This window comes from Lithobates pipiens, unplaced genomic scaffold, assembly GCF_037356315.1.
Source record: "Lithobates pipiens isolate NorthernLeopardFrog02 unplaced genomic scaffold, aLitPip1_a1.2 Scaffold_8, whole genome shotgun sequence".
In the NCBI taxonomy this organism is placed as follows: domain Eukaryota; kingdom Metazoa; phylum Chordata; class Amphibia; order Anura; family Ranidae; genus Lithobates; species Lithobates pipiens.
In genome coordinates, this window is record NW_027507903.1 from 557,749,520 (window position 1) to 557,767,189 (window position 17,670).

Genomic DNA, 17,670 nt, shown 5'->3' on the forward strand with positions numbered 1-17,670 from the left:
CCCTGCTGAACCAGTCAAATATAAATCCATCTATGGTCAGTTTAAAAGAAGATACTGTTTACTACTAGCTTTCCAACAGTCTTTTTAGTTAAAATACCCCTGCTGCATGCTGTGGTTTCTCCCACAGGCTTGTATTTCCTGTAGTGATGTAGGAACCACAGCGCACAGCAGGGGGAGCAGTATTCAACAAACCCAGATGTTGAATACTTGCAGTGGCCAGTAATTATGAATGCAGTGGCGTTTTGCTAAAGGGCTGCCTTAAAAAAAAAAAAAGTTAGTATACAGATCTTCTTTTACAGCCTAGGTTTACTTTAGTTTTGACCCTGTAGTGATAGGGTCACTTCAACCGAAGCCAATTAATACAAATTTTGGTTTTACATACACTTTACACTACTAAATGCATGTTCAGTGGCCATATTGCTATAAATTAGTTGAGCTAACCAAACACTGCAAATTTAGGTAAATCCTTGCTAACAGGCTTCTAAACATCTAATAGCATGCCAGTAGGTGACAATGCATGCTGAGACTTGTGGTTCATCTGTGGCTGCAGGGCCAGCAAGTGAAACAAAACCACTGGTTACCTTAACTTACTAAAACAGGACATTGCTGCTTTAAACCTGCACCATCACTCAAAAAAAATCAAGTTGGGATTTTTAATGAAAAATAAATAAATAATAATAATAATAATATAAGATGACAGGCATGCCACAATGGATTTAATCAAATTGGGTCTGTTAAAGCATCACCTCTTAGCCGTGATATTAATTTTAAAGTCAAAATTATAATGGTCTGGGACAGCTAGAGAGGGCAGTTTAGAAAAGTCTCTCCCACTTTATACTACAACAGTCCCAACAGTTTATAGCCTAAGAGGACTGGCTTGCAAAGGATTCTGGGATACCACAAATTAAGTAGGAGCAAAAAGAAAAGTACAAAATTTAAAAAACAAAAAGGACAAAAGAACAGAAAAAAAAAAAAAAAAAAAGAAGGGAAAATGTGCAAAGAAAATTCAAAGGCTCAGCTGCTATAAAAGCAAATCGAAAGGCAATTATGGAAACAAATGGATAATGTTAAAATAAAGCACATAAGGGGTTAAAGCACGCATACAAATAAAATGATGACCATTTATCCCATAACCCTTTGCTTAGGACCCTGGTCTTGCACGTGCATTTTTAAGCATAACAGAACAACCGCACAGGCATGGACCAATAGAAAAGGAAGTATAACTGGTACTCAGAATTTTAAAAGGGAAAGGAAACAAGAAAAGCCACTTACAGGGACCAGCTTCCAGTACCAGCGGGAGGGGCACTGGAGAGAAAGAGAAAAATATGGCAGGGTGGAGTAACGAAGAGAAATGTACAGGACACCAGAGAGAGAAGGGGTAGTAGAAGGAGATATAGAACACAGTCAGCCTACGCGCGGTGATGGCAGCCATTTTGGATCCTGCCTCAACAGTGTCACAATAGACTTACAGGCCGTATTTTTATAACAAAAATGGATTTGGTCCAACAGAATGACTGCCTTCAAACCATGTGTAGGTTACATATGTACCTGAAACCATAACTAGAGAAAAGATCAGGAGCATTTGCAAAAACTGGTGTATGGGGCACTGTAGCCAATACAAATGGGCCGTATTCTTTTTATCATGCCCATTATAAACAGGGTGCCGAGATGGATAAATTGGATCAAACTATTACCTTTACACATGTTCTCATGAACAGCACACAAAATAGATAAAATAGCTAGGGAAAATATGGGGGTAGAATAGAAGTAGGCAAGAAAAATGCAGGAAAAGCTATTGAAAAGGAGGATTGAAGCCCCATACACACTATCAATTTTTCTGATGAGTTTTTCCTTTAGCTTTACCAAAACCATGTAGTACAAGGGCCTGCCTGATTGCATACACATTGAAACTTCTAAGGTTTGACCTCATATTATATGGTTTTGGTAAATCTGAAGGAAAAACTCAGCAGAAAAACTGATAGTGTGTATGGGGCTTTAGAGAAACAGAAAAAGCAAAATACCAAGACAAATGACTCGGGAAAGGAAAATACATATGGGTGTTCCAAAACGGACACCCCTGCTACCAGATCAGTTGCATTTGGCTTGGACATTTAGCAACATTTTTATCAGAAATATTTTGGTGCATTGTATGTAAGATCAAAATTTTTTATTAGCACTCTACAGCAGTGGTCATCAACCCTGTGCTCCGGACCCACTAACAGGCCAGGTTTGCAAGATAAAAGATGAAATCCATCACAGGTGATATAATTTGCTGCTCAGTGATTGCAGTATTCTAGTCTGCATCTCCCCAAGCTAATGCATAAAACCTGGCCTGTTAGTGGGTCGTCTTGAGGACAGGGGTTGATGACCACTGCTCTACAGCATAAACTCTTTTCAAACACACCAATGTGCGATTCTCATGGAAGCGATTTGCATCCACATGATTCAGTATAACAGTGGATGTGATCATATCAGCGCTATTAACAGTGCCCAGCTTAAGGCCTAAGTTTAGACAAAAAAATAAATCAGCACAAGGGACTATACTTACAGTCAATGTGAAGTGTCCATTATGCTGCTGGCTGTGGGTTTAGTTGAAATCTTCAACCCTCTGGTCCCCCCTAACCCCCAATACTACTCTTCTGGTGCTACTTCCCATAGGGAAATAGAGATATATGGATTTATCAAGAGTTCTGTCTATGCCCACCTTTCTCGCTTCCTTCCTCCATTCCTAGAAGCTCTACTATAGCTTCCACCTATAAATAGAGGAAGGCGCAACAATGAAAAGGTCCACCTCCTCCATTCATAGATCGTTTTTTAATCATGAAAACTATAGTGCAGCTTCTACAAATAGAGGAGGGGGTGGAAATGGCAGTCATAGTTGGCACTCTTGATGACTATATATGACAGGTCCCTCAGCTCGTATTCATCCCCACAGCACCCAAAGATTACCGCTGATGGGGTATGGGGGGGGGGGATTGGCAGACTGAAGCTTTCATCCAATCCACAGACAGCATTTCACCACTTTGCACTGATTGTAAATGCTGGCGTCAAAAAGTGAGAAAGCTCTCTGACAGTTTCTTTACCCTTGTGTACCCACATCCCTATGTAGATCAAGACCAGCCCCCTTCAAAAAAAAAAACTCTATACTTGCCTAGATCTCGCTCCAAGACCCACAACATTGTATACATCTCTGTATCAGCTTCTTCATCCGACATCCACGTCTGCAGTTTGGTCCCATTAGCTTCTATAGGGAAGGCAAATGTGTAGGAGTTGATCCCACTACCAACTCCACAGAAATCTATGAGGCCATATTATAATGGGGCTGGTAGACAGATAGGAGCCAATCTGTCCACCAGCCCCATAAACGTATATGGGCCAAGTGCGCTGTCATGAATGTCAGATCAAAGAGCCAACAGAGGGATGTAAGCAATACTGTGGGCCTCAGAGTGATATTTTGTTAAATATAATGATTTGGGATGGGGGCTACACCTACTAAAGAGGGTGGTGACAAAAGGGCAAGAAAAAATTGTGGTAATGTCTTCTTAAACTTTAAAGAAGAATGCTCATTAAACTTTTTTTTAGCCTCTCCTTTAACCCCGGGTACAAAGAGCATGTACAATGCTTCTAGGTGGTCTGCCTGCTGAGTTGGAATGATTTATAGCATTCACCACCCCCCCCCCCCAAGAAGAATGCAAAGCTTAATCTGTGTATTGTAGGAAATCCCCAGTAACTCTAAGAAAGGACGGGCAGTGACATCACAATCTCCAGCTTGTCCAATCAGAGAAAGTCTTGTATTTATTGAAATAATACTAGGCAGCAGTGCAGCGCGAGTGACCCGTTTTCAGTGTGCACAGGGAAAGTCACTCAGCACAAGACCCAGAAAATTGCTGCTAGAACTGTATAGTAGAGCTAACTACTACAGTAATTGTTAGCTTTCCCAGCGGTCCTTCGGCTATGAGATATGCATCCTTACTTTGGTCCAAGCTAAACCAATGTAGGAATGCAGTAGAGATCATACATGGAGCTTAGCTTTAAGAGTTAGATTTATAAGTCAAGCTTAGGTTAAAGTAAACCCATCATGAGAGAAATATAGAGGCTACCACCATGTATCTTTCCTTTTGAGACTGCTAAATTCGAGGCCATCATGCTAATCCTCTGGCTTTATTGATTCAGGAGTTGCTGACCTAGAACAAGTATGCACAGGTTCTGACTTTGCTTGCTGCATATATATTCCAGGTTCAGGTTAAGGCCAGAAAATATACTTTTTTCAAGAAGTGGACAGAGATCAGATTAAACTCAAACTATTCAGCTGGGATGGGTGGGATAGCTTAGCACACTAGAGGTAGGTGAAAAGGAAAGAAAAAAAAAGAAAAAAAATGTCAACGCTTTAGGGTTAGGTTTTGGGTTGAAATTTTGAGAAAAGTTTAGAAGGGGGGCAAGTAAGTTAGATCTAGTGTTTTGGATGTGATAATTTAATGACTAGCATTGCAAGGGCCTATTAACACATGAGAATGCAAGATACACTAGGACATCAAGGTCTTAACAAGTGTATCAAAGGCCAAGTTAACTTTTGGGAAAGAAATAATGGATGCAATTATTTTTGCAGGAGAATAAAAAAAAAAGTTAATTTATTATTTCTTCCTTCAGGAGCCTGCAATGATCCTGCAGACAGACGAACCCTACTGCTTTCAGCCTATACCTCTGTATGGGCTGTCAGTTTAAAAGCTACAGGGCTTGTGAATGAACTGCGAAGGTGCTCATCAGCGCTCCCTCGCTGTTCAGAACTACACGCCATCTTCTCCTATCATATAAGATAGGACTTCACAGATTTCTGTGAACAAATGACGCGTCTGGAGTTTTCACAATGTGACAGTCCACCCACTGTCATGGGAAGGGGGTTGTGTGGATCAGGGAGTGAGGAAGACATGCACTGGAGCAGGTTACACGTGACACCCTAAAAATAGGTGTAACATGCTCCAGAAGATGAATTTATCCTTTAAGAAAGCTCATTCAAATTAATGGGCTGGCAATGTGTCACGACATATAAAAAAAAAAAATGGACATGCACCTTTTTTTTGTCGAGGGTGTTGCACGCAGAATTACACTACAGAGTCATCCCTTATCGTGCATTGTGGGGCACTCCAATTCATGCATTGCTCCTGCAAAGCTTTAGTGTGGAAGGTGTAAATTGGCCCCAAATACAGTATGTACAAAAATATCACATACAGTAAAAACATTAGTGCCAAATGCATATTGGGGACAAATTTACCTCCATAACAGTTATTGGTGCCAAAAATCTACAGGGCCTTTATATAAGAACATGGAGGTTCCCTGCCTTCAGGCTTCTCCGGACTGCAAGACCACTTCTCACCTTGCAGTGCTGATCAAAGTGAAAATTGTTTTCACTGTTCATCCATAGTAAGTCATATAGAGAAGCATGTTCAACACTACCATACACAGATGAATGGACTTTGTCCATCAGGCAAATATTAGCGCAGTGTGGAAAATGAATAATTAAAGGCCAATTCTTGCCCTTTTTATGTGAGGGGTTCAAAAATGTTTGGGGCGTATATTTCTGCCTGTAACCACATTGGAAACATTGTTCATTGTTTCTTGTCTCTGTGATAGGATTACAAGAAATGAGGGATACAGCTGTCCTTTGGGACAGAGAGGCAGGGCTAACAATAAAAACATTGTCAGAGGTCTGAACCCTTCTATACTCAAAAATGTGTTGATGGAACGCTAGATCCCTTATCAGACAGAAATCAGGAGAAAAAAAAACTTAAAAAAACAGGACTTGTCAACTGGGATATTCCAAAGGGTCCCTAAAACAATCTATAGGGCATAAGAAGGATGAGAGCTGCACAAAGCTAAAAGGGTAAAATCACCTTTTCACAGAAAATAAAAAGGTGAACTAACTCCAGATATCCTGGTCACCCCTCCTGACCTGCTGTACACAGCAACCGTGAAGCCCCGTGCTGCCAGTGTAATGGTTGTTTACCGCAATGCACAGTTCTGGAGTGCCTATCTATCATAATGCCTGCAATGGCAAGTGCCCATTGGTCAGCTCAATCCCATGACAGCCCTGACCAATGAAAAGCACCTTTTTCTTCTGGGACACTTTACTGGAAGAGAAAGCCTCAAGTGCGCTTCTTCTTGGTTAGCACAGTCACATGGTGCTGACCAACGAGCGCTTGCCATTATGTGTATTGAAGTGCACGGTCTGCTACGTCGTCAGCACTGGTCATCACTGTGCTACGTGCAGTGGGGTCCGAGGGGCGGCCAGGATATTTGTTGATTTTTGCCTTTTGATTTTTTGTGAAAAGGTGAACTTACCCTTTATGTCCTGTAAGAATTTTATATTTTTTTTATGACATGTGCTATTAAATGCAGTGTTCCAACTAACCAATGCATTCAAGGTGCTTAAAACTTGCTTTTCACCAGTGGACAACAATTTCAAACTGATACAAATGACATGATATCTGGGTTGCCAACTGAAAAGAAAGGGATCTAAACACCTGTAACATGTTTGCTTTTTGATTACAGGTCACAAAATATAAAAAATTCTTACATGACTTAACCAAATTTGTGGTGCCAATATCCTTTTATTGCTTTACTTTCCTCACATAAATCGAGGGGAAAATCTTCCCAATTGGGGTACTGACAGCAACGAAAACCTTTCCGCCCTCTAGATAAACAAAACATTTCAACTGCAGCTGGGCTTTTATGAAGAATTCCAGGTATGGTATATTTTTACATAGTCACATCCAGCTTGGACCATACCTGGCTCATGCCCCTGAAAGGTAGAAAGTACTGAAGTAGACTGCGCCACTCCAGTGATTTTTACTTGTTTCCGGGTCCCATGCTAAGCATCTGGCCTAATGTACTGTGAATACAGGAAATCACCCACTCAGCATGGGTGACATTCAGAGAATGCTTTGCATTTTCTTATGGAATGCATAGCATTCTCTGATTGGACGAGTTGGAGAGGTGTCCAACTGCTCTCCACCATCACATCCACATGGCAGCGGCCAAGTATGGTATATACATAGTTACACTGGTCCAATCTGTACCAATGTAAGTATGTAAACATATGCCATACCTGGAATTAATCTTTAAGGGCTGTGTTACTATGGAGAGTTCTTCAAATGGGCTCCTATTTTTCAACATGGAAAGAATTCCTTTAAGATAAAAAAAAAAAATGAAGAGGCTGGGAAGTAACAAAGATCGGTGCACAGGGAGTAATGGGGATATGTGCACAGATACACAGAACAACAGAAACATTACATAGAGTCAGGAGTAATACTGTAGGTAGATCAAAGGGAACAAAAGGAGGGTGGAGGGGAAAAAAAGAAAAAAAAAGGAGTAATCTGAAAAAACAGTTGAGAGACAGACCAGCAGACATGAAGAGGTAAGCTAAGCATATACTATAATACATACTGTCCATTGAGTCAGATATCTACAGAACCGGAAAAATGACAAAAATTAGCTTTATGACGTAGTTTGGTAGTAGGAAAGGGGGGGGGGGGACTAAAGACTGAGATTGTACAGGATACAGGGAAAATTGCTGTATGAACACTTACAGCATTTAGAAAGTGGGCACCAGACACATGGCGTAACATACAGATTTACACCTCCAGGGTACAGGTAGACACAAATAGCTCAGGACGTTTAGGACCATTCACACACAAAAATATGTTAAGTAGCCTCGTGTTCCTTACCCCAGCCTGGTTTGATCCCTCTGGGGCAGATAGCTGTTTCCGTTCTTGTTCCCTCTCTGCCTCCTCCAACAGTTGGCGGTTTATCTGGTAGAAATACATAAGGAGCTATGTATAGGGATATATATATATATATATATATATATATATATATATATATATATATATATATATATATATATATATATATATATATATATATATATATATATATATATATAGATCGTATATACTGTTTGATGTACTGTAAGGCTTCCTGACCAAGCTGGATAGTCCTTTTCTTGTCAGTGAACTTGTCTCCTGAAACAGATGCAATCATCCCACTGACACTATACAATTGACAGAATCGGGCCCAGGTTTCAATATTGCCCCAAAGATCACTTTTGTTACACAAATGCTGGTAATAATTATAAGTGTTGAGAATTTCTTTCCCTGGGTGAAGCAATAAGCAGAAATGTCAACTGAAAAGCAACCACCAGCTGAGAGGCAGCAGAGATAGCCCATCACACAAACGTAAGGAGAAGAGGAAACTAGTTCAACTGTAAGCTTGGAACTTGTCAAGGGACTATCTGCAACAAATCCAAAAGACAACTTCACTGTTCTGTCGGGTTCACATATGTGCGGCCGTGGTTCCCAGCATAGGGCCCGGTGTGTATCTGTTCACCGGTTCAGGTGCGAATCAGGTCCGAATTTTTGCCTGAATTCGCACCTGAATGTGCATACAATTGTACTGTGCCCAAACCACAGTGCACCGCTGGGAACCTGGATTTAGGCTTTTCTCACATTAGTGGTACTTCCCACCCTCGCAAAAGAAATCCACTGTAGATCACTTTCAAGAGGGTGGAAGATCAGCAGCTGACGCCTCCTTAACACCCATTTTTTTACTTTTATTTTTCTAATTGCTGAACAGCAGTTTTGCATTGCAGGACCATGTTGCAACTTCGAGCCAAGCCCTGTCCAGCTGTACTGTTACGATTTGGGTGACCAGCTGGCAGGTGGTAAAATTATGACCCAGCCGCCTGTCTTTACTGCCCCCAACCAGCCATCTGAAAGAGTTTGAAGCAGGACATTTGTAAATTTAAAAAACCTTTAAACTCTTCTTCATGAATGGTAGCATAAGTACATTTACGGGTCTATTTTTTAATTTTTTACCCAAGATTCACACAACAATCACCCAAGATTCACCAATTTGTCTGATTACTATGCAGAAATTGTGTGAATCTTGGGTGAAAACATTTATAAATTGGATCACTTAGTTCTATAACATCTCAAAAACGTATTCTGCTTTATTCAAGGCATGCATCGTGTAAGATCTCATTCACACCATATGCAGTGATCTGCTTTTTTTTCTGCCCCTGGTCAAGGCAGGTCACCACAAGGCCACATACAAAAAAAATTGTTCTCAAAATGCCCCGTTCACAATACAATGCTGCTTTGAGGTGGGCTGCAGCACGTTGTATAAATATGCAGACATGCAGCATTTGTTCTGCAATGTACCAGAGCTCACCTGAAGCCACTGATGGTCCTCACAGAGATGCATTGAAATTAATATCTTGTCATTTTGATACTTTATTAAAGTTTAAAAAAGGAGAAAAAAAGAAAGGTAGTTTACAATGTTTTTTTACACATAAATATGTGAAAATTGTGGCGTGCATTTGTATTCAGCCCCTTTTACTCGGATACCCCTAACTAAAATCTAGTGGAACCAATTGCCTTCGGAAGTCACCTAATTAGTAAATAGCGTCCACCTGTGTGTAATTTAATCTCAGGGACAGGGAAGCTGGTCAGAGTTGATGGGAAGATGGATGGAGCCAAATACATGACAACCTTAGAAGAAAACCTTAGAGTCTATATTAGAGTCTGCAAAAGACTTGATACCGGGGCAGAGGTTCACCTTCCAGCAGGACAACGACCCTAAACATACAGCCAGAGCTACAATGGAATGGCTTAGATAAAAGCATATTCATGTGTTAGAATGGCCCAGTCAAAGTCCAGACCTAAATCCAATTGAGAATCTGTGGCAAGACTTGAAAATTGCTGTTCACAGACGCTCTCCATCCAAATCTGACAGAGCTTGAGCTATTTTGCAAAGAAGAATGGGCAACAATTTTACTCTCTAGATGTGCAAAGCTGGTAGAGACACCCCCAAAAAGACTTGCAGCTGTAATTGCAGCGAAAGGGGGGTTCTACAAAGTATTGACTCAGGGGGGCTGTATACAAATGCGTGCCACACTTTTCACATATTTGTAAAAAAAATTGAACACCACTTATCATTTTCCTTCCAGTTCACAATTATTTGTCACTTTGTGCTGGTTTATCACATAAAATCTCAATAAAATACATTTACATTTTTGGTTGTAACATGACAAAATGTGGAAATTTTCAAGGGGTATGAATACTTTTTCAAGGCACTGCATGTATGTACAGCATCCTGCTGGCCCTCTCACCAGCCATGATCTGCCTACATTACATACAGAAGTACAGAGACCCAATAATGATCTCATTACATCTAAAAAAAAAAAAAAAAAGGAAAAGGTACATGATGGCAAAATAGACACAGTTTTTATAGCGTTAAGATATAGGGGGCAAACCTAATTGACAACAAAATAATTGCTTTAATGACCTACCTTATCAACCCAAGCAAGCAGCTTACTCTCCACTCCAGCCAGGCCAGGCTCTTCGCTGGTAGGTAGGGTCTCTGAGCAGTGGCTTGAGTACAAAATCATCAGAGAGTCAATGACAGCAAGATGGGCACTCTGCAGAAACAAAAGCAACAAAATATATTCATTTTTGAGTACGGCCAATATCCGCTATTACCTTACCATCTTCCCTTTTTTTACAATTTTGCCCCAATAATGCCACGCTCCATACCGCCTAGAGCCAATCAGAAAATGTATTGCGTATATCTGCCAGTATATTCAGCCTTGCCAATAAATTCTCCATCCTCTGCAACTGCCTGCTGTGATCCCTAGAAGACTTACCATCCTTCGACCAGTCTGAAACTGACAGGACTGTACAATAATCATCTATGGCACCTTCAGATTAGCTCACCCATATCCTTAGTATAACCTTAATTTATACACACCCCTTTCTCCACCAACTCAAGTAATAATAAAGAAACAACCCACCTAGGCAGCCCTCTGGGTGCTGGTCACATGACCAGTGCCATTGTACAGGCCACATGTTTCCGGACAAGGAAAAGGACCAATGAACAAGCACAGCCGTTGCCTGGTCAAATCTGCGTAAGCCCCAATTCAGGTCAAATCGCATGACAAGTTGCACCCTATTGTTGGCAATGGTACTATTCAAATCAGTGCGACGCCAGTCTTGCGATGCCTCACCGATTTGAAAAAGTAGTTCCTGCACTACTTTTGGCGATTTCAGGTGCAACTTGGAAAGACATCTGTGAATGAAGCCGCACAGATGTCTTCCAAGTCGCATCTGAAGTCACACCGACATGCGGCTTGTAAATCGTGTAGTACAGTCAAACGATTTCAAAGCCACCTTCAATGTGAACGATGGCTAAAAATCTCCGATAAGCCATAGCCCTGGTCATGTGACCCACACTGGACAGGTCAACAATTCTAGAGATTACAACAGACAAGTCTGTTTTTATGAACTATTTCCTAATCTATATTGTTTTAACAACAGCATTATCTGAACTAATGGGTTTCCTTGCTGCAGAGTGCTTGCTCCAATTACAACAAATTGTGGGTAGGGGTAGGGCAAAGGTATTTACTGTGAGTTCAGTCTGCATTGTGTGTAATGTCTACATCAGCCTCTCCCAAACTCTAAACAAGAACCTTTAAAATACCCTTCTCGTCTCATGGAACCCCTATTAACAACTTCAGCTCCAGACAATTTTTACCCCCTTCATGACCAGGCCATTTTTTGCTATGCATCACTGTGCTAATTTAACTAACAATTGTTCAGTCATGCAACACTGTACCCAAACTAAATTTATATAAAAAAAAAATTCACACAAATAGAGTTTCATTTTGTTGGTATTTGGTGGGTTTTTTTATTTTTTATTCTATAAAATGAAAAAAGGCTGACAATTTAGAAAAAAAAAAAAAAAAAATATATAAGTTTTACTTTCGGCTATAAAATATATCCCATAAAAAAAAATGCAAAAAAAGAAAAATCTCTTAATAAGGTTTGCCCAAAATGTATTCTGCTACATGCCTTTCGTGAAAAAAAAAACAAATAAAAAATCCCAAAAAGTGTATGGTATATTGATTGGTTTGTGTGAAAGTTATAGCGTCTACAAACTATGGTGTATATATTGGAATTTTTATTTATTATGTACTAATAATGCAATCAGCGACTTATAACGGGACTGCGATAGTGCGGCGGCCAATCTGCCACCGTCATCACCTGTGACATTATTACAGTGATCAGTGCTAAAAATATGCACTGTTACTAATGACACTGGGCAGGAAGGGTTTAACATCTACGGTGATCATGGGATTAAATGTGTACCTAGCCATAGCTCCCAACTGCCCCGGATTTCGAGGGACTGTCCCTGATTTGGAGCAATGTCCCTCTGTCCCTCATTCCCCCTCATTTGTCCCTCATTTTGGTACGTTCTATATAGTTGTATATAAAATGCACTTTTTATCTTTCAAAAAGTGTTAAACCTTTCATCCAAATTCTAAATTGCTGCATTTGTAAATTTTTAAAGCCAATATAAAGGATAGTAGTGGTAAAAAAAAAAAGAAAAAAACCTTGTGGATTTAATGAACTTTTTTTGGTTAATTCTCCTTTAAGGGGGTGTGGCAGGAGGCGTGTCCTATGCCTACATACAGGGGCAGACTGACCATTGGGCCACTCGGGGACTGCCCGAGGGCCCCGAGCCACTAGGGGGCCCCATCAGGGTTGCCAGCCTCAGTAAAACCAGGGACAGTATGTAAAAATCTGTTTTCTTTACATCTGTCTCTCAAATGTCCCTTACCGACATTCTTTTGGTCTAAAAATCTTGAGATTATAGCTGCCCCACCTCTCCAGTACCTTCTCAGCCAATAGAAACATGTCTGTGTATACTGTGTGTACATGTATGTGTATACTGTGTGGGTGTATACTGTGTGTATACTGTGTGGCCCCATAATCTCGGATTGCCTGGGGGCCCCATAATCTCCTATTGCCCGGGGGCCCCATGAGTTGTCAGTCCACCCCTGCCTACATATGTTTGCTAGTAGGTGTCCCTCATTGCCATTTCAAAATTTTGGGAGGTATGCCTAACAAGTGTTTATGTTTGTACTGTGTTCTGCTATTACTGGGGATCCAGGTGTTTTCCTTCCTTGCTTAACAGGGAATGAGCAAGCAATGAGATTCCCTGTCAATGAACACAGCTCTGTGTTGTTTACATTCACAGAGCTATGTTTGGGGAAGCTTAGAGCTGATCACTGGGTGCCGGTGTTCTGTCAAAATGGCCAATTCATCGAGATCTCTAATCATGTCACTTTCGGCTACTGTAAAACCATCAGTTATAAAAGGGGAGCAAGTGCGTACCCCCGACTAGGAAATGCAGAATCACATATATACATATATACACGTGATTCTATGCTGCCGGCCCACACTGTAGCAGTTAAGCTAGAGCGCTCGGTCGGCAAGTGGTTAATGATTATTATATACACAGCTCATGGTATATTAGTGTGGTGGTCTCTGGGAAGTATGCTTTTTACATTTGTGGTCACTAGAGAAAATCCTGCCTGTACAGATAGCTAAAAAAGATTATTGGTGTCAGTGGTTACTTATAGGAGAGGTAGAAAATGCTCATTGCTCAAGGAACCCCTAGCAAGGTTTAAAGGAACCTTAGGATTCCATCTCTGATTGGAAAAAGCTGGTCTAAAAATTGAGTCAATCCAATGGAGTTTCCAAAAAAAAGGGATCAGGAGTGCACCGCAAGGTTGTGGACCCTACGGCTGACTGCTGCGGACGGGAGACAGGTCCCACTGGGGTTAGAGCGCAAGATTCCCTGGGGCGCGGAGTCTAAGAGCCAGCAGGTGTTCATCAGAGCCTCGAGTGGTGAGGATGGACTTGGCTGCAACTGGCTCCAGGTCGCGACCCCCAGGGTCCCCCAGCTCACACCCACAGTAGGCAACAGGAGGATAGGGATGGTGAGGGACAAAGCCAAGGTCGGGGCCACAAGCAGACAGGAATAGTCAGGGACACGCCAAAAGGTCAGGATCACAGGCAAACAGGGATAGTCAAAGACACGCCAAAGTCGGTAACGGCACAACAGAAGAGCACACGGCAGGTAACAGGAAGCTAAACACACAAAGGAATACACAATGGTTGATCAGCACTGTTGGCTTGCAGTGCACAGGTTAATAGAAGGTTCCAATCACTTTAAACCAGCTTAATACATTCCAGTTATATCAAACCAAAATGGTTTTAAGTCTTACTTTTTATTTCTTATAGAAAACAGCCACAGCTTGAGCAGCAATGCCTGTCCCCTGTCGACATGCTGCAGATAAGAACCGTTGCACTCTATGTGGAAGCAGAGGTATCTCTGCAGAGGCTTGACACTCCCCTTGCTGATTTAGAGCTATGGATTTCAAATCAGCAGTGAGAATGAGGTTTGCCGATTGTGGAACACAGGGGGAAGAGTTTTGGACCTCTGCAGAGAAACCACTGCTTCAACAGAAAGCGCAAAAGTAGTTTGGTGCAGCATGCTGGCAGAGGATGGGCTTTTCTACCCAGAATGTGGCTACTTTCTTAAAAAAAAAAGAAAAAGTAAGACATTCCACATATACCATTTAATTGAGAACAGATACAGTATGTCCCTTGTACAAGGGTTCTGTACAGAGTGAGCCCGCTAGAAGCATAATTAGGTTTGCATGTTTCACATCATCATGCTTCATCTGCATCTGCATAAGGGAGAACTTGTATGAACAACAACTCCATGAACAATACACCTGTACACACCCGCTACAAACACACAAGTGTGCTTATCCTTACAAAAAGCTTCCATTCACCCAGCTGGGAACAGACCCATAATCCAATTCACAGCGACTGCACACAAGACAACAGCATTGGGTGGAGCTGTTAATGGCTGACTGCAAATGGTAAAAACTAATTCACAACTTAGTGAAGGGAAAGCGGGAGATGGTCATGCCACGGCTGGAATAAGAAGAAAAAAAGCTTTTATTTATGTAGAATTTTATGTCTCTGTCAAACATTTATCTTTCATGGTACAGACACCATTAAAACCGCCTGGGATGCATTCTGGGAGATCGGCAGACGCCTGCGCCTTCTCTGCATGCAGAATAGGCCCTTTGTTTAACACATGCAATTACGGACTCCAATTCCACAAGAAAGGTAATTTTCTACTTTCAGCTCAACATTAAAGGGCTAATAAAAATAAAGATGCGTCATAACTTACCAATTGTGTTCATGAGAGTAAAAGACAATATGTCTTATTTTTATTTATTTAAAGCATACAATTACTTTTACAAAAAAATAGATGCTCAATACAATTTTCATCTAAAAGGTCTAATGTATTTTTTATAATATAGATATTGTGTATATTGTTGTAGATTGCATTTTGGCAAGACTTTTGTTTATGCTTGCTCTTCCATATTTACTTTCATATTAAACAATATTTGTAGTTTTCCCACTAGGGGGAGCTGTCAGTAGCTCAGCAAAATGTCTCTGACTCTCTGACCCAAGAACAAAAATGCAATACATTGCAGATTACTAGGGGTGCACCGAAAATTTAAATTTTCGGTGCTGAAATCGAAACTTCAGGATGCACTTGGCCCAAAACCAAAAACAGATAGTTAAAAAAAAAAATTATTTAAATTTAATGTGGCTGGCGTTTTTTGCATTGAAGTCAATGGGATGCAATTTTGCATTGAAGTCAATGGGATGCAATTTTGTATTGAAGTCGATGGGACGCAGCATGCCATTATCAGCACCTTTTTTTCCTATTGGCAAAACGGCAATAACCCTATTTTCATCTGATAGCTTTCGTGGCAGATATATCGGTGTATCCCTACAAATTATCAGCCATTAGATGTGGTGGCTGCATTAGCGTACTACAGTGAGGCTTTTTTTCCCCCTGTATTTTCTCCTGGCGATTGTTCCAGTGACACACGTCCTGTCCTAATGTGGCAACGCTCACCTGCTGTACTTTATCTATAGAGGAGCAGCATTGTCCCCTTAGGACAGCCCTGCAAAACACTTCTCCCTCTATTTCTTATATCATTGGGGAATGTGTTCTGTAGTCTACGGAGATAGCTGGGAACAATGTAATTGATAAGAGCCAGGAATATATCAGCTCACAAGATTTCTGTCAGGATCAACAGATTTATTTTTATTTATTTTTTGGCACTTGCTGAATAGGCATAACAAAACGCTTTCAATAGTATATTTAACAGACCAAAGGAAATAAGAGAAGTTCACTGTTGGGACTTTACATACGATTTAACAAGAGTATCAGCCGCACAAGGATTGCATTGTTTTCGATAGGCCAGCATTAAAAGTGGTAAAGATCAAACCACTGTGTAGGGCTACAGCAGAAACCAAAGTCTGTATGCACGTAATGAGCAACTATGGCTGATCTAATGTACATTTATAATTAAAAACTATACATAAAACATTAAAGCAACCCCATATCGCCAAAGTCAACCTGTTAGACAATATGCTATACACTTTCTGGTAAAACACCACCACATTGCTACAGCTGCACCTATCCAACACTCATGGATGTGTGAATTGCTGTTCCATTTATTAGTTGATCCTTAATAAGAGTGGATGATGGACTGGAGATACACATTCCCATCTATGATTAATCCCAGCACCGTCCATGATGTATTACCAGGGGTGGACTGACCATTGGGCCACTCGGGCACTGCCCGAGGGCCCCATGCCACTAGACGGCCCCATCAGGAATGCCAGCCTCAGTAAAACCAGGGACAGTATGTATAAAATTTGTGTTTTTTTTTTTACATCTGTCTCTGAAATGTCCCTTACCGACATCCTTTTGGTCTAAAAATCCTGAGATTATAGCTGCCCCACCTCTCCAGTACCTTCTCAGACAATAGAAACATGTCTGTGTATACTGTGTGATTGTTTACTGTGTGTGTTTGTGTCTACTGTGTGGCCCCATAATCTCCGATTGCCTGGGGGCCCCATAATCTCCTATTGCCCGGGGGCCCCATGAGTTGTCAGTCCACCCCTGTGTATTACTACAGCACTCCAGAAGGACATTTGGCGTGCACCATACTTCTATATTCATATGAATGCCTGCTCCCATGCTCACGGTAGTTCCTCCAGCTGGCTTGTATATCAGAACATGTGCGCCAGTGGAAGGAACCAAAGTGCATGGTTTGGGGAGCATTCGACACACCCAGAAGTGTCGGTTCCATGCAGCCAGAGATCAACAACGCACAGCAGTTTTAATACAAGGGCCACTGGAAAGACAAGTACTGTATATAATATCTTCATTTACAGGATGCCTTCAGTTGACTTTTGACCCCGTAGTGACCCAGTGACATTAACAAGATTTATATCAAACCAGCTTTATCCTATTAAAAAGACAATGAAAAGCCAATACACTTCCTTTACAGCTATATCTGTAGCAATGTATGACCAAATATGTGATGTTTTTATATCACAAGTTATTTTAGCATATATGCATTTGTGTGCGTGAATATTATCTTACTCTCAATCTACTTGTTCTAGGTAGGCAACTCAAAAAAGCCCTGAAATTAGAGGATTAGATGTACATTGGGGCAAATTGCATTGGAGGTCAGCAACAGTAGCCCCTATATTGATTTCATGATAGATTTTCTTGGATGAGTTCTTCCATGTCATAGCACTCTTATCTTGTGGACAGGTTCTCTTTAGCTATATTTTCAGCAAGAACATGGGGGGGGGGAACGCAGTTCCAGCACCTCCAGCGCCGAATGTATGTAATGGTAAAGGGGTATTAGAGTTTGCTGGA

General features: G+C 41.1%; 1 protein-coding gene across 4 annotated transcripts in view; it reads right to left on the reverse strand.

The window, feature by feature from the left end:
• CAMSAP3 (calmodulin regulated spectrin associated protein family member 3) overlaps positions 1–17,670 on the reverse strand; it is a 142,561-nt gene that overhangs the window by 34,502 nt on the left and 90,389 nt on the right. For 2 of the 4 annotated variants that reach the window (XM_077469985.1, XM_077469983.1), the window contains exons 3-5: positions 10,346–10,474; positions 7,722–7,805; positions 1,273–1,305 (exon numbers count right to left, since the gene is read on the reverse strand). In XM_077469985.1, the coding sequence (XP_077326111.1) occupies positions 1,273–1,305; positions 7,722–7,805; positions 10,346–10,474 (246 nt within the window). The remainder of the gene's footprint in view (positions 1–1,272; positions 1,306–7,721; positions 7,806–10,345; positions 10,475–17,670) is intronic. The other 2 variants (XM_077469986.1, XM_077469987.1) reach the window with 2 other exon arrangements.